Raw genomic sequence first — 18579 nt, 5'->3', positions numbered from 1 at the left:
GCTATATTTTAGTTTTGCCATAGGGCTAAAACAGTTTACTTGTTTAGTTATTTAAGAAGAATTTAGCGACCATCCACTATGCCCCAGTTGCTCTTTTATCAGGCTGACCATGCAGTAATGAACACCTGTGAGTACTAATTCTATTTGACCTTAATTTTTAGAGCATAAGGCAGTTCTATTTATGTGATTATTGTCATGCATATATCAAAATGATTAATGTAAAAGTTTATTTGATCTCATATGTTTGGAAAAAACTAGAGTGCAGTAGAGAATAAATTGCTATATCATAAGGAAAAATTTTAAATGTTTAATAAAAGGGAGGAGGAAGTACCATGAAATACCTCATATTCACAAGTAGACACCATCAACAAGGATACTGCAGCAGCTGTCACTCCTGTACTGTAATTAAATTAGAGAGGTTGCCACATCATAACTAGAACTTAATTGTGCTTATATAGTTGATTGTAAGCAGCATATTATTAAATCAGGCAGGATAATATAAATTATAAGGTAGAGCAGCATTTGTTACTATAAAGCTGCAGCTGTAGGGTTTTCAGTTTTTAAGTGCTCAGTTCTAAATAATGTGTTCAGTTTTTTAGTATAGAGCCAGTTTTCCAGTTACAGAATTTATAGTATCTCTTTGTGGACAAATTAAGTGGGCATTACACAGCAGTTATCCTGACACAAGTAGATTAATATTTTTCTTTCTGAAAAATTATAAAAAAGAAATTTGTTTCAAAAGTTGTTTTACATTATGAGTAATTGAGAAATGCCTAAAATCATTATGAAACTAGAAACATTTATTCACCCAAAGTTTTAAAAATAATCAGTTATTGCTTTTGCTACTTAAAGCAAGGAGTAGACTAATCCCTTCTGTCTCCATGAACATATGGTCTTCCCATTTACTTACATAAATATGTAAATGTAAAACTTTAATGCACAGGAAATATTTCACATGAAGAGGAGTTACTGCACTTAAGAATTTTATACTTTTTCCAGGTTTTTTGAAGTAATAATGCTTTCAATTTCAATAAAACATTTAAAAAATTTCTTTTGAGTAAGACATACGCTAGTATGATATATATTATAAAGCTAATCATTTTAGAATTGTTATTCAGTACATGGGAAACCTGGCCTTAGGACTTGTGATGTGGCAGTATGAAAGTATTTTTACTATAAAGCAATTTAGCTTATATAGTTATTTCAGTGCACGGACTCAATTATGGTGAAGAACCAACATATTATTACATTATTACTGTGCCAATTTTACTTAGGTGAGAGCTCTTGAATTTAATAAGTGGAGTGCTTTTCAGTAATCTCAAAATATTTCTATCTGACATATTCTTGTAGAACTCTAAGTGTAGTCCTTAATATGCATACCATAAAGTTGAATACATTCTTTGATACTGAATTTTCTTTAGTTGAAAAGACTTAAAAAGAGAAAAGTGCCTTAGGAAAAAAGGAAGTATTGAGTCCACAGTAATATCTCAATAATAAGAAATGTTGTAAATGTATGTTAAGAACTAGTCATGATTTTTTATACTGCAGATTCTATATGCGCTGGGTATATTACATTATTCAGTAGTACGGAATGATTCATACCTTTATAACACAGAAGACATAATAGAATGCTGTTTTTATTGCATGGTTCAACTATTATTGCATGCTTCTACTTATTACAGGTTCTATAATATCTCTTCTCAGTTAAACTTGCTTTTTTTTTGGAAGATAGCTAAGGTATTCTAGTTGAAGCATGGCAGGTTGGATATAAAATCTATCCCCTGACCTGTTGTGGCTCTGGTACTATCCAGGTATCCCTAAGATACTGTCAAACACAGATCTTAAACATTTATATAGTGCAATCCTGAAAATAATGCCAAGGGACATGAAAAACAAGGAAAATGAATTTGGTGAAAAATCAGGGAGTGAACTAGTAAATGATTACATTATTATTGCTTCTATGCATATTAGTTTTGAACTTGAATTGGTCATGAATGACTGCATTATTTTGTCTTTCTATGAGGGGAACAAAATTGGCAGAATGGCCGGATAGCTTAAATGAAATTGAGTTGTTAATAAATGTAGGTTTCAATATATAGCATTACTTTTTTTAGATGAAGTTTTTAAAACAATTTTGCAAGACTAGTATAGTTTATATTCATTATAGTTAGATAATGTTATGTGTTCCAATTTTCTTGAATTCTCTAGGTTACAACAGTAACATTTCAAAATTTGCCAGGTTGTAGTCTCTCCACACTGGCAGAGTGTACAAATCTTCAGTTTCTGTCTCTTCGGCGCTGTGGATTAACCTGTTTGCACAGCCTGAGTAACTGCAAAAAGTTAAAGTACATTGATGCACAGGTATGTCCTATGTTCTCAATATTTATTTTATAATAAAATATAAAGTGGAGTAAGGTGTAATTCAGGTGTACATTTTAAGAAATGACAATTTTGAAGAAACATTTACTAAAGTAACCTATAACTCAGGGTCTAAAAGAGATCAAGGGCCAAAATTTGTGAGAACCATACAGGGAAGGTGATTAGATGGTATGACCTGGAAATTATCTCTACTTGCAGATGATATAGTTATTGTTTTGTTACTTTTTGCTGCATAACAAATGACCACATTATTTAGTTAATTAAAAACAGCAACCACTTTATTTACTCACAGTTCTGTGGGCCATGAATTGAGGCCAGACTTATCTGGGCATTTCATCTGCTTCATACCGTGTTGCCTGCGTCTCTTATGTAATTTGCAGCTGGGGCTGGAATGTCCAAAATGCCTTCTTTTACATGTCTGGTGCCTTGGGAGTTTGGAATTTCTCTCTCTCTCTCTCTCTCTCTGTGCTTTCTTGGGAATCTTAAAAGGGCGAGCTTTCCAAAAAGACAAGCTTCAATATGAAGTGCTTATCAAGCATCTGCTGGCATCATGCTAGCTTGTGTTCTATTGGCTGAGCTTTCAGTTCATGTGGGAGGGGAATATGTGGATGTGTGAATATTGGGTTGTGAGGTTTATTGGAACTGCTTACAAAGTAAAAATCTCCTGCAGTCTGCCCCCTGGCTCCTAATGAGTCACATCGTTCCCGTATGCAAAAGGACTCATGTCCCAAAGACCCCAAAGTCTCATTAACTCATGGCATCAGACTCAGACTTGAGCACAGAATCTTCTCATCTAAATCAGATCCAAGTGGAGATGATCTGCTCAGAGAAAGTTCTTTCAACTCAGAGATCTATGAAGTTAAAGGAAAAGTTGTCTTCCCTCCCTCCCCCACACCCACATACAGTGGTGAGACAGGACTTGATTAATTACAAGAGTTGTTACCATTCAATATGGGAGAAAAGAAGAAGCTCATGGCAGTCCCTGGTCCATAGCTAAGAAACTACCATCAGTTATTAATAAGGACTTGGTTCTGCTCCATGGGAATCGGTCTCTGTGACTCTTGGTTCAGCCCACTAGGCTTTTAACTCCATTCTCAAGACATACTTTCTTTCTTTTTCTTCCCATTTATTTATTTATTTATTTAGGATATTTTGCTGCGTTGGTTCTTCATTGCTGAGTGTGGGCTTTCTCTAGTTGCGGCGAGCAGGGGCTACTCTTCATTGTGGTGTGCGGGCTTCTCATTGCAGTGGCTTCTCATTGTGGAGCACGGGCTCTAGGTGCGTGGGCTTCAGTAGTTGCAACACACAGGCTCAGTAGTTGTGGCTCGCGGGCTCTAGAGCACAGGCTCAGTACTTGTGATGCACGGGCTTAGTTGCTCTGTGGCATGTGGGATCTTCCCGGACCAGGGCTCGAACCCATGTCCCCTGCATTGGCAGGTGGATTCTTAACCACTGCACCACCAGGGAATCCCCAAAGACATACTTTCTTTTCCATAAGAAGTGCCCTGTTTTGCAGCTGAGAATTTTTCTCAATGTTTCTTTCTCGTAGAAGATTGGGGGGGTGGTGTGCTAGAGTTTTATTTTTATTTTAGATTATATTATTTTCAATTCAAACTGACTGTGCTTCCACCAATATGATTTTCTTTTCAAACTTTGTGTTTCCTATGCTTCTTATTAAGTTTACTCCATTAGACAAAGGCTATATTCATATTTTTGAGAAGGATATTGTAGGACTACACCATTAAGATTCTTAGAAGCCCATTTATCTTTCTGAAATCTTAAAAGAAGAGAATTGCTGTTGCATCCGTGACATATGATCTTGACATTGAGACCAATATTATGTATTGCAGAGATGTGTATGTTTAGTAAAAGTATAAATCTGTACATGAGATATATACCTAATTCATGGTATTGGTATTCTTTGGAGGGAAAGATAGCAAAAGGGACTGAGGAAGGGAAATGGGGAGATTTCAAAATTTTCCGTGTTTGGTTTCTTTAAAATAAGTTTTTTAGCAACTATGACCAAATGCTCACTCTTGTTCATTTAGATAGTTTGAAATATTTTGTTATATGATCCTCTGTGTTTTCTAGATTTTAAAAGATTATTAATAAATACAAGATCATTTATTTGGTTACTTAGTATTTTCATCTAGATAGTATAACACTCTACATAGTTATCTTAAAAGTTAGGGATTCAGATATTCATTTAAAGATCATATATCTCATCTTCCCTCTTTTTGCAAGCTTTAAATGTTTCATTAATTATCCATTGAAATAAAACTAATTACATTTGTTTGTTTTAGGAAAACAATATTGAGACTATCAACTGTGAAAATTTGGAAAATCTCTGTGTTGTTCTTCTTAATAAAAATCAACTGACTTCTTTCCATGGTTTGGATGGCTGCACTAATATCCAAAATCTTGAACTTTCACATAATAAAATCACTCGAATTGGTGAGAACAGTGGAATTTAAATATATTGACATTTATTTCTCATTATTATATTTTGTTTCATTTATTCATTTTTGAGAATAGGCCACCGTCTCTAATTTGCTTATTTTATCCAAGCCATACTTATTTAATCTTTTATCCAGATTTATGAAGGAAACAAAATTAGTTTTAATATATATAAAAGGAATATGCTCCCACCACTGGCAAATGGGTGGTTGTTAGTAGCTCCTTAAATTAGTATATTCACCTCCCTGTTCCTTTTCTTATAACCAACAGTGATCTGAACTCTACTGAAGAATATAATACCCTAGTTTGTTGCCATCATATTTTTATGGACCCTATGCTTTCTATACTTCTCAGCAACTGTCATAACTGTTTCCTGGTATGACACTACTCTCCTCACCTACATACATCACTTGTACTAACCTTTCCTTCTTTAGGTAAGGCTACTAATACCACATAAGAGAAAGAGTTTATCAGTTTGAATCTCCCTAATCATCTTTGTCTCTCCATCTGTCTGTCTGTATATCTATATATCAATAGCGTTTCCATCCTTATTCTTTGTAATCCATAAAATTCAGTGATGAAAATGTCTTTTCTTATTTAAGACCAGCCCTTCTATTTTCCGTAAATATACCTGTCATTCTCCTCTGGTACCTTCCTCCATCATTTATCACCTTTCTCATGTCAGATTCTTCCTCTTGCCGTCCATTGCCTCATCTCTCTTCCTCTTGTTGTCAAGTCTTGTGAAAGAGTGTTCTGTTCTTGCTCTCACTTCTTACTACCCAATTTCCCTCTTCTGCCCACTGAAATTCAGCTTTAACTCACTTCTATACATTTCCAGTGTGGTAAGTCTAAAATAAAAATCTCATGTTTTTTAATACCTGGCTTAAAATTCTGTTTGTTTGGTTTTTTTTTAATTTAACTTGTGAGATTCTCAAGGGACTTGATAAGGGCTTAAATGATGGTTAATCAATAATCAATGATTGGCAAAAAATAATGAACTAGATAAAAGCATTACTCTGGTATACTACTAATGGCTTAAATTATTGGACCCCCAGAAGGTACATTCTTTCCACCTTCTCCATCCTATGGTGGTTAGGAAATGTGATCTGGACTGAAATATCACGAAATGGGATGGGAACGGGTGGAGGAGTAGAAGTAAGCCTGCTTTCTGTGTTTAGACCTGGTTCTACCTATGCCTTCTTGATATTAATTTTATTTGTTTGCCTATATAATATTTTGTTTTTTCTTTCATTTTTTTTATTGTTGAACATTTCAAACATTTACAAAATGAATACATGGGGATTCCATATACTATATTCAACATTTGGTCCATCATTACTGTTTTGTTCTTTATTGTATTTTTTCTTTTTTAAAACAAATCCCCAAATCATAAAGTTTCATCCTTTCATACCTCAGGAGATGGTTTTTAATAATATGGTCCTTTCTTACTTAACTACAATGCATTGTGTTGCCTAATAAAATTAATAGTGATTCCTTCTATCAACTGATAATCCATAATCCAAATTTCCTTATTTTCTTAAAATTATCAGGGTTTGTTTGAATCATAACACAAACAATGACCACATATTACATTTACATAGGTGTCTGAAGTCCTATCTAATCTGTAGTAGACCTTCCACTTTTTTTCCTCCATGCCATTGATTTGTTGCAAAACCTATGTTAATTGTCCTATACAGTGTCCCACATTTTGGGTTTGTCCATTTACTTCCTTTTAGTGTATTAAAATTGTTTCACTATGCCTATAAATATTTCATGTCCTGTAAATGAAAGCTAGTGCAACAGGCTTGAGTTAATTAAAATTTAGTCTTTTTTGGCAGGAATTTTTCATAGGGGTTGCTCTGTGCTTCGTATTGCCTTACGTCAGGAGTCATACAGTGATTATTTGCTTTTAATGATGCTACAGTTGCATGTTGGGTATGTGAGTGATAGCCTAAACGTTCCATTATAAAGTTTCCCACGAACCTTTTATCTAATGCTTTCATCCATTGATTAATGTGGCCTGAATCAATTAATGCAGTGGGGGATACAAAAAATGAGTTTTCTAATTTGAACATTCCTTCCACATTTTAAAAACTGGAATCATTTATTTAATAACTATTTGGTTACCTTGGAATCATTCGTAGAGGAAAGACAGGAATAAATGCCTACCTTTATATTGATAGACTTTTACAGTAAGGTCATTACTTTCAGTGGTGTCAAATAAATTTTCTTTGTTTCATTTATTTTGTTTTGCTTTTGCACTTTTCTCTCTCTCCCTGCTCTTCTCTCTTTCTTAGTGTTCTTATGAACTCATAGAATTTTATAATATAGAATATTTCAGTCTCTTTTCTTATTATACTGCTTGATACTCAAATTGTCCAGTCCTGTGAATTTGATTGAAGATATCAAATATTGATATCTCCAAATTTACTTTTTGAACTTTACAGTTGTGTTATTTTCTCTTCCACTGTAGTCCTTGGTTGATACCCAAACTAACATAACTATTTGCTATGGATTATAATAGCCATAAAATAGTTTCAAAACAACAATGCCAGTATTAGAAGCATTTTAGAAGTATTTAGAAGAAAACTTCTAAATTAATTTTGAGATTTTTTTTTGCATTTCTTTTGGCCCTTACACTTTGTCCCCCAAAGTGATGTGCTCACTTGAAGTATTTTATCTTTGTGATTATGTTATGAATTTGAAATATAATTAGTTCACTTTTCCCTTTGATTCAGTTTTATTTTTGAGATGTAAGACAGATATATGTTTCTACAGACTACATTTAAGAAGACTCAAAGAGATTGTGCTTTCATCCTTTTTCATTTCACTGTTATCCCATCTACTTTTATATACAGATATTTATGTATATATGTGTATAATACATGTGTATCACATATGTGATATATGTGTGTTTGTAAATATACATACATATACATATATCTAAGAAATATATGTATATATGCTAATTCTTTCACAAAATATAGAATATTTTAAGTACTGTTCTTTATCTTGCTCTTTTTCATTTTACAACATATATGGAGTTCATAGCATTCTTTTTCTATGTCTTGATAGTATTCAGTTGTGTGTATGCACTAGAGTTTATTCCACTGGTCCCTGGTTGATGGACAATGGATGGTTTACAATCTTCCACACTGCCATCATGACTAACCTGATACCTATGTCATTTCATACTTTATCAGATATATCTTTAGGTTAGTTTCCTGATATATATATACTTTGGGGCGGGGGGGCAAAGGACATCTTTAATCTAGGAAGATACTGCCAGACACACTTTATGTGGGTTGTACCACTTTGCACTCCTACCATTAATACATGTTAATGGCAGAGTTTTTTGTTTTTTGTTTTTTTTCTTTTCTTCTGTTTATTATGTTGTTCTTTTCTATCTTTAAGTTAAATTTGTAATTTAATTATTTATCATTTTTCACTCTTGTTGACATAAGTACTTAAGTCTATACATTTTACTCTGAGCAGTGCTTATTCTGTAACTTCTGAATAAGGTATAGGTATTTTTGTCTGTTCTACAATTATATGATGTATTTTATCTTTTACCTAAAATTTTAAATTTCCATATGGAAAGGCCATTTTTGTTGTTATTTTTTCTAGTTTTATTGCATTATAGTCTGAGAATTATTTTTGTGCCATATCTGCGTTTTGAAACTTGTGGTTTTCTAATATGTGGTTAATTTTCAGGAATGTTTCACGTGCACTTGAAAAGAAGGTTGTTGTTTTTTGTTGGAATATAAAGTATATATTTTCATCTTTAAGATCTACATTAGTGATCTTTTATTTTAGGTCTTAAATGTGTACGTGATTTACCTTGGACTGAAGGAGTTGAGCTAGATTGAATGTATCTGTTCTTTTTTTTTTTTTTACCATCTTTATTGGAGTATAATTGCTTTACAATGGTGTGTTAGTTTCTGCTTTATAACAAAGTGAATCAGTTATACATATACATATGTTCCCATATCTCTTCCCTCTTGTGTCTCCCTCCCTCCCACCCTCCTTATCCCACCCCTCTAGGTGGTCACAAAGCACCGAGCTGTGTATCTGTTCTTAATCAGCCTATTTCTTTGTGTACATCCTTTTGTTTCTGCGTTATGAATGTTGCTTCATGCTGTTATACAGATATTCTTAACTGTGTTATCTTTATTGTGAATTTCAGCCTTGAAAATTTTAAGTTCCGTTCTTTGTCTCTTTAATGCTTTTGTGACTGAATTCTACCTTGTCTTACATGGTTTCATTTTGTTTGTATTTGCCTAATCTAAAAAAACTTTTTAACATTTCTGAATCACTTTGTTTTAGGTATGTACTTGTATACAGCATGGATTTGGGTTTTATTTTTTGATCCAAGCTTAAATGTTTTTCTCTCATATAGACCATGGCCATTTGCATTTATTAATTTAATTCATATACTTGGTCTCAGTACTGTCATCCCACTCAGGATGATGCTCTCTCTTTCTGGAGGGAGGCCTTGTTGGTAATAAATGGGTTCTTCCACCCCTGGGGCACCTCCAGTTTTTACTTATCCGTTCAGTTTCTGTAGGATTTCCTCTGTACGAGTGTCAATTCAGCCTGGATTGTGTTGATCCTGGATACTTATTATCCCACTTAGAAAGAAATTTAGCTTGTGATTTCTTTATCTCCCATTTGCAATGGAAGGATAGGTTGTGGGTATTTTGATTTCTTTGCTGCACTTTATGAATTTCTGGAGGAGGTTTGGGGAGAATTGGATCTAATCAGTCACCATCAACTCCCTTTTTTTAAAATATAAATTTATTTATTTATTTATTTATTTTTGGCTGTGTTGGGTCTTCGTTGCTGTGCGCAGGCTTTCTCTAGTTGCGGTGAGCGGGGGCTACTCTTTGTTGCAGGTGCGCGGGTTTCTCATTGCGGTGGCTTCTCTTGTTGCGGAGCATGGGCTCTAGGCACGTGGGCTTCATTAACTGTGGCACGCGGGCTCAGTAGTTGTGTCTTGCAGGCTCTAGAGCACAGGCTCAGTAGTTGCGGTGCACAGGCTTAGTTGCTCCGTGGCATGTGAGATCTTCCCGGACCAGGACTCGAACCCGTGTCCCCTGCCCTGGCAGGTGGATTCTTAACCACTGCACCACCAGGGAAGTCCCCCTTTTTTTTTTTTTTTAATATGGGAAAAATATAGTGGTTTTCACAAAGCAAGCTTTTGTTTTGCAAACATTTCAAGGCATAATTTCTAAAATGTAATGTATAATGTTCTTTAATATGTTTATTTGTCTATGTGTCTGTGCTGCCTGCTTTGGGACCACTCATGACTTCTCCCATATGGAAATACTGATACTTTTGATACAAAGTTTTTATTTAAAATTTTAATTTAAAATACATACAGAAATAATTTTGTTGTTGTTGGAATGAAGGCAAGTGCACTGATAATGTATGTTACTTTATTGGTACTCACTGAAGCAAGCTTGAAAAAAAAGAAAAAGGCTGTTTGTAAGAAGAAATGCTTGAACTCCCATTCACTTCATTTTCATTGCCAACAGTGCTGTATGGGATTTTTTGTAGTCAGCGGATTTCCTGGGATAGTATATCTGCAAGACTTATGTGAAAACTGCCATGTTATTAATTGATGTACCTGAGGTATCTCTATGTAGTACACTCTCAGCAAACAAGGTAAAAGACATCTTTGCTGTCTGTTGGGTACAATGAAAACACTGTATTTATTGAGTGTGAGAAGAGTATACATGGGAAAGTAGATTTTCTGAAGACCAGTTGGAGTCTGTTTTTCATCTTCAGAAACTGCTTACAGAGATTCTGGTTGAGTTAAGTGAAAAGCATAGATTTTTGTCTTTCAATGATATATTGATGCTAAGAACTCTTATGAAGGGGCACAAAGATAGATTTGTGTTTATAAGTTAATAAGTCACTGTTCCATGCTATAATATTTCTTAAGGAGGTGAAATAAAATTGGAAGCAATACCAAATATTCTACATTTGTAGTTTCGAGTTTAATTTGTTCCTACTTCTAACTAAGCTATATTATTGCAGTAGTTAATTCTCAATGTTAACTCTAATTACTCTTTTTATTAGAAAACATTAGTGTAGATTTTTTACTTTCTTTGCATTTAGTGACTGAAAATAGCAACTCTATCACTCTCTTTAAGGCACTTTATTTGAAATAATTTGCTGAATGTTTTCCATTCTAATTAAACTGGTTAACTGTAGAAATAGAAACACAATGTGAAATATACTCTTTTAAAGTAATAGTTTAAAATTTAATTCTATAAATTGAAAGTTACAAAGTTAGTTCTTTAATGTTTAAACATATTGTGTGCTGTGACTATAGAAAGAAATGGTCTTAATTATTATTATTAATCATAACTGAAATATTAATTTAAAATATAATTCAAAATGATATCCTTAAGATGTATTACATATTGAGGTACAGATTATTTTCTAGTCAAATGTAGCAAAAAATAAACTATTATATTGGGCATATATGGTCATATAAATTTTGTAGTCATTTAAAGAATACTTTATACGTTTTTATATTATTTTCTATAATTGGTTCTATTTTGGCAGCAAGTTTTTGACTATAGAGTATTTTTACTTGACCTGGCATTATTCTTGCATGTTTTGAACGCACAAGATAATTGCTTTAAGCTCTTTAAATTCACTTCAGGTTGATGATTTTAAAGATGGATTTATTTTAATTGGAAAAGAGATTTTATTATAATTTTTAATTTTTAATGTTTTTTTCCCTGAAGTTACACGAATCTTTATCTTTTATAACTCACTCACACCCACTTTAATTTGGGTGGATTTCAGTTTAAATTTTAGGGTTTGTTGTCTTCGTTATATTTCTTGCTTTCTTTTGCCTGAAATTTCCCATGAGTAAATTTCAGACAAAATTGGTAAGACATTTTTTTTTTATATAAGTAATATGGAGAAAACTTTTCTTAAATGAATGTTGCCACAGTGTTCATTAAAATTTATAAATTTTACCTATGGGGAATCTTTCATATTTTGAGTTAGTATTTTTGCTTTAGTTTTTTAATGAATAGCCAAAGCAAATGAAAAATAGGTGATTTGTAAGTTATAATCTAGTTTTCTTTTTTCCTCCCAAAACATACTGAATATTCTTGACTTTCTAGCAGAAACATTTTAAAACTAAACTAATTTTTAAAATCCATGCTGCATGACCAAAGTGTTTATAGAAAAAATACAACTTAAGTATAATAAATATAGTAATAGATAACTTTTTTTTACCACCAGGCATTTCATGTGCTTTATACATATTAACTCATTTTATTTTCACATAAGTGTTACTAGTTAGGTACTGTTTAATCTTTTTTTTTTTTTCCAGATAAGAAAGCTGAAACATAGAAAGTTTAAGTAAGTTGTCTAAAATCACACCGTTAGTTAATGATAGAGCCAGGATTTGAAACTCAGCAGTCTATCCTGGTACCAATTTTTTTAATCGATTCATTCTATTGCCTCTCTCATAAATACGCATTTAATATTTGAGATTATTACTGTTTTGTTACACCGTATTACAAAGTCTTTATGCTGAAAAATATATAATGATTTTAAGGTTTATTCATTAATAAATTTATTAATGAGCCAATTTATTAAGCATCTACTACGTAGAAGCACTTTTCCAGGCACTAGAACACAGCACTGGAATATTGCTGAGGATGTAGCAATAAACAAAATAAATGACTATCCTGACTTCCACTGAGATTATCCTACTGATAGATATTGATATAGAGAGAAAGAGAAAAAGAGTAAATTGCCATGTTTCCTTTATTGACTATTGGGTAAAAATGAAAATAAGTATGATGTTAATGTCTTTAATGCCAGCAATTTATAAATAATTAATTTATAAATACAGCCCTAGAAAATATTATTGTAAATAGTTAGAGATACTAGGAGATGTTTTTTCTGGTGCTTTATTTTCAGATAATACTGCTTTCTGGAAAAGTGAAACTAGTATTCTAAGTATGAAAGATATTGAATAATTCAACATTTTCACATAGGCTTGATTACTATGTCGTGGCTCATAGGGGAAATGTGCCTGGATTAATTCTTGCTGCCAAATGTTGTCATTGGAACATTAGAAAAAATAATGAAGTAAAATAAGATAAAGCTGTAGATATTTTGCTTGCAGAAATGTTTTTCATTATATACTTAGTGAATTCTTTGGATTCCACTAGATGGTGCTAGCTTACTCTTTAGTTTTGAAATGCAACACAATGCCTAGAACAAAGCTGAAAAGGATTTTGCAGATCTGCCAGTCTAGGCTTCTTAGTTTACAGATGGAAAAACAGACCCACATAGTTTTCATCTAACTCCTGGCAGAGGTGGGGCTAGAATCCACATTTCCTGATTCCTGTTTCAGTATTCTTTTTTCCATACAACCTGTATGATCCTGAAGGACTTTTGCCTTGAAATTGAAAATCTCAAGTGTAACTCAGCATATTTGTACGTAACTGTCAAACATAGCAATCATTGAGCAGCTAAAGGAGGTAGACCTTTACCAAACACTTTTTTAGTGAAAACCTCCAGCCTAATTCAACATCTTTAGTATTGCTGTGCCTTACAGGAGAGTTTTTTCCCCCTGTGGCAGGAACGTTTTATTAGACCATTGGCTCATTTCTGTGGGAAGAATTCTTTGAAATAGATATTTGTAGCAAGTATAGCCAAATGCTAATTTTGCCATGGGCAATGGCCTTTTGAGGGATAAACATAGTTGGCTTCAATTTTATTTTGTGGGACCTAGGAAACGTTTAAAGTGCTAATAAAGAATATATTGAAGCAGTAAACTCTAGAATATTTAAGCAATCCTTTATATTTATTATATTTAAGCCCTTTGAAAGAGACTCTTGGATATTTTTGTGGTTATTATTTGTTTTGTTTTAGATGGGTAGTAGAAGAAATAACAGAAATTTTTACAGGGAGAGAATTATTTCTTAGAGATGTTGAGGAAGTAATGATGTTCTAACGTAAGTCTTGCTGTAAGTCTGTTTTGCTCAGTTCTCATCCTTTATTTGACAGCGAAGAATTTCTAAGATTAAAAGAAGAAGGGGGGCAATTTATTCTAACTTCCTTCCCACCTAGATTCCTCCTTTTGATCCAATGCACTGACTGGATCAAATTACTGCTTAATCAGTTGTGTATAGACTTTTCTGAGTATGTATTAATATCCTATTCCTTCTTCAAGGCTTAGCTCAAACATATCTCTTTGAAGCCTTATTTGGTCACCACAGTTACAGTTTTTTAACTCCTCGTTTTTATGAGGATAATTGTTAGGAAACAATAACTATCATTTTTAGTACCCAACATGTGAAAGTGTTGTAAATGCTACTTTAAAATATTATTTTTAATCCTCCCAATAATGTGAAATCACCCCCACTCCACAAAAAAGGAACAAAGGATCAGAGTAGTTAAGTAACTTGCTTATAGTCATATAGCTAGTTTTCGAATAGGCATGTGTTACTGAAATTCAGGACTGCCTGCCTCAGAGCCTATTCATTATTGATTATGCAATACTGCCTGTTGATTAAGTGGAGCACTTGTCATGTTAGCAGAGTCCTGGAGAAAAAGTTATATACATGACTCCCATGATGTTTGTAGATTGTAGATCTTCATTCTCATAGCTTTTTTTTGTTTTTCTTTTTAATTTAAATATTTTTGAGGCCATGATATTTGGTGCACACAAATTTATAACTGTTATATGTTTCTGTTAAATTGACCAATTTTATCATTTTTAAATGTCACTTTTCAACTGTATTAAAAGTTTTCTGCCTTAGTCTTCTGTGTCTGACATAATCAAACCAGCTTTTTTTTGGACTCAGGACCTTTCTAACACTCTTAAAAATTATTGCGGACCTCCTTCAGACAGCTTTCATTTATGTGGGTTATATCTATCAATATTTACTGCATTAGGAAAAAACAGAGAAAATTTTTGTATTCATTCAAAGTTTAAGATAATAAAGCCTTTGCATTCATAACAGTTTTAGAATAATAACTGTATTTTTTAAACAAAAAGATATAATGAGAAAAGGTTCATTGTTACACATATTTGCAAATCTCTTTAATGTCTAGCTTAACACGAGACAGCTGGATTTCCGTATTCCCTTCTGCGTTCAATTTACTACAATATCACACCTCATGTAGTTCTCTGGATAACTCCACCCTACACTCTTGAGCAAATTGGAGTGGAAAAGGCAAATAACCTCTTAGAATTATTATGAAAGTAGTTTTGACTCCATGGAACCTTTAAAGGTATCTCAGGATGGGGACACTGGCCCACACTTTGAGAATTACTGTTTTAATGTTTACATAATACATCTTTTTCTGTCCTTTTACTTACAATATTTCTACAAGTTCTATTTTTGGAATTTTTGTAATGTAACATAAAAATTTGTTGTTTTTTTCTTGTTTTATCTAGGCTGCCTGACAAATTCAAGCTTTGATTTGTAACCTTTAGTCCCTAATAATTAAGTGTAATCAATAAAGTTCAATTATTGACATATTTGGGTTTAAAATTACTCTCTTACTATTTGATTCTATTTGTTCTTGTTGTTTTTTTTTTTTTTTTTTTTCTCTTTTCTTGCCTTCTTTTGCTTTGGTTGAGATTTTAAATTATTCCATTTTTCTTTTCTATCATATTACCATTTTTATATTATTTTACTATCCTTTTGGTTTACTATAGATATTACATCATGCCTTCTTTATTTACCAAATCTAAGTTTATTTAGCACTTTCCTCTCTTTTCTTTTTTCTTTTTTTTTTTTTAACATCTTTATTGGAGTATAATTGCTTTACAATGTTGTGTTAGTTTCTGCTGTATAACAAAGTGAATCAGCTATATGTATATATATATATCCCTATATCCCCTCCTACTTGTGTCTCCCTCCCACCCTCCCTATCCCACCCCTTTAGGTGGTCACAGAGCACTGAGCTGATCTCCCTGTGCTATGCAGCTGCTTCCCACTAGCTAGCTATTTTACATTTGGTAGTGTATATATGTCAGTGCTACTCTCTCACTTCATCCCAGTTTACCTTTCCCCCTCCCCGTGTCCTCAAGTCCATTCTCTACTCCTGCGTCTTTATTCCCGTCCTGCCCCTAGGTTCATCAGAACCATTTTTTTTTTAGATTCCATATATATGTGTTTGCATACGGTATTTGTTTTTCTCTTTCTGACTGACTTCACTCTGTATGACAGACTCTAGGTCCATCCACCTCACTACAAATAACTCAATTTTGTTTCTTCTTATGGCTGAGTAATATTTCCTTGTATATATGTGCCACTTCTTTATCCATTCATCTGTCAATGGACACTTAGGTTGCTTCCATGTCTGGCTATTGTAAATAGTGCTGCAATGAACATTGTGGTACATGGCTCTTTTTGAATTATGGTTTTCTCAGGGTATATGCCCAGTAGTGGGATTGCTGGGTCGTATGGTAGTTCTATTTTTAGTTTTTTAAGGAACCTCCATACTGTTCTCCATAGTGGCTGTATCAATTTACATTCCCACCAACAGCACTTTCCTCTCTTTTCCAAGGCAATTCTAGGGTCTTAGAAAACTTAAACTTTATTTACTTCCTCCCAACTTAATGTGCTATTGTTGTTGAGTATTTTAACTCTGCATGTGTATATATGTATCTATATGTGTGTTTCAAATGCCTTAAGACATTATTATTTTATAAAGTCAATATCATTTGGATTGATCCATTTCTTAAACCTTTCCATTGATCTTTATTCTACCTTTCATCTGTGATATTCCTTTCACCTGAAGAATATGCATCCACACACACACACACACACACATCTCTGTTTATGTATTTTGAGATACATACTTACCATTTGACATGCATTTTCTGCGTTGTGAATGGATTTTATTTTATTATAGCTTTCCTTGCCTAGGGTGATGTGCAACAACCTAATTGTTGATCCTTGGAAGAAAATTTCTTTTTCCCCTTTTAAGATTTTTGTTTTTTGGCCATTGTTTTCATCAGTTTACTCTGATGTTTCTACTGTGGTTACCTTAGTATTCACCCTGCTTGAATTCATTGTGCCTCTTAAATCAGTGGCTTGGCATCTTTATTCAGTGTTGAAAAATTCTGAGCTACCTACTTACCTATAGATCTAGATCCAGATATATATTCCCTCTATATTCTATAATCCCCTTATGCTTTTATAATTCTCTTACATTTCTTTTGCATCTCTGTGCATCATTTTGGATGTTTTCTTGTGACTCAAATTATGGTTCACTAATTCTCTCTTCAGCTGTGTCTAATATAGTGTCCAGTCCATTCATGAAGGTCTTGTTTCTAGTTGTAGATTTTCAAGTTTAGAACTTTTATTTGCTTCTTTTATTTAGCATTCAATTCACATTTTTATAGTATCTAATATGTAAGTTTCCAATTTTAATGTTTTAGTATGTTCAGCAAAGTTTTGTTAATTTCTGTGTCTGGTAACTTCATTTTCTGGATACCCTGTGGATAGTTTCTATTATCTGTTCTCTTGATTTTTGTTCACATGATGTTTTTTCCTTACTTAGTTTTTTGTCATTTTACAGTCAGAAAATACTAAGCAAAACAAAACTATAGAATCAATTTGAGGCTATGATGTTATTATTTTCCTCCAGAGGTCTTTATTGTTTAAAACTACAAGCATTAGTGATCTCTGTGCAGCTAAATCCATGTTTTGCTATTGATATTATTTAAAGCTTGGCTTCAGTACCTTGGGAGCTATTCCATATTTGGATTAATGTGTAGCACATGGAGGTCCAACCAAAAGTAAGGTAGGGATTTGTTAGGCCTCTTTTGCTGAGGAGAGCTCTGGAGCCCAAATTTTGACCCCCTGATGCTGCAAGCTTTCCTTTCTCAGAATTAATAGATATATTGAATAATGTGTTCACCTCATTTCTTCTGGAACTTAATCCTCATATTCTATAATACCATTTTAGTTCTTAAATACCTTCAGCAGCTATGTTTATATTTGTTTTCTCATTACCTAGTCCATCGTTACTGTAAACAGAAAGCCTTTGCTACATTTTGTATTTTCCCCTTCTCTTGTCTTCTTTTGACCTATTTGGTATTTTTCCCCTCATTTCCTCTTTTGTCTCAATCTTTTGATAGTTATATACTTTATTTAGTGGTCACCATAGAAATTATAAAATATACTCAATTTATCTCAAGTTAATTGATATCTTTACCTCAAATTTCCTGACTTATATGTGTTTGTTTTTCAGGATTTTAAATGTATTTTTATTTAACTCTTCAAGCTATACATTATGGTTATTTTATACAGTCAAAGTTTGATCATATTTGCCCATATTTATTGCTTTTATGCCTGTTACTCTTTTTTCATTTAAGATCTTGGATCACTCTCCTTCTTCCTGATATAGATCCTTTAAAATTTCCTCTAGTAAAAGAACTAGTTTGTGGAAGATAATTTTTCTGTAAATGTGCTTACTTAACATTCATTGTTAAATCATAATTTAACTGGATGTATTTTTCTAAATTGAAGTTTATTTTCTTTCAGTAATTCGTAAATATCATTCCGTTACTTTTTTACTTTCACTGTTGCTTTAAGAAGTCAGCTGTCTGTTAAATTTCGGAAACTTTGAGGGTATTTTCTGTGTCTTTTCAAGTATTCTTTTTCTTGTTATTCCTGTTATGAATTTTTATTCTGATATGTCTAGACATGGATTTCTTTTTAATTCATCCTCTTAGGG

General features: G+C 32.9%; 1 protein-coding gene across 1 annotated transcript in view; it reads left to right on the top strand.

The window, feature by feature from the left end:
- Positions 1–18579, top strand: part of LRRIQ1 (leucine rich repeats and IQ motif containing 1) — a 207712-nt gene that overhangs the window by 25094 nt on the left and 164039 nt on the right. The window contains exons 9-10 of the mRNA XM_082418862.1: positions 2209–2361; positions 4683–4833. Of these exons, the coding sequence (XP_082274988.1) occupies positions 2209–2361; positions 4683–4833 (304 nt within the window). The remainder of the gene's footprint in view (positions 1–2208; positions 2362–4682; positions 4834–18579) is intronic.

This window comes from Balaenoptera physalus (assembly GCF_965194825.1).
Source record: "Balaenoptera physalus genome assembly, chromosome: 13".
In the NCBI taxonomy this organism is placed as follows: Eukaryota; Metazoa; Chordata; class Mammalia; order Artiodactyla; family Balaenopteridae; genus Balaenoptera; species Balaenoptera physalus.
Note: the sequence above shows the minus strand (reverse complement) of the source record. Positions and strands in the feature narration are given on the sequence as shown.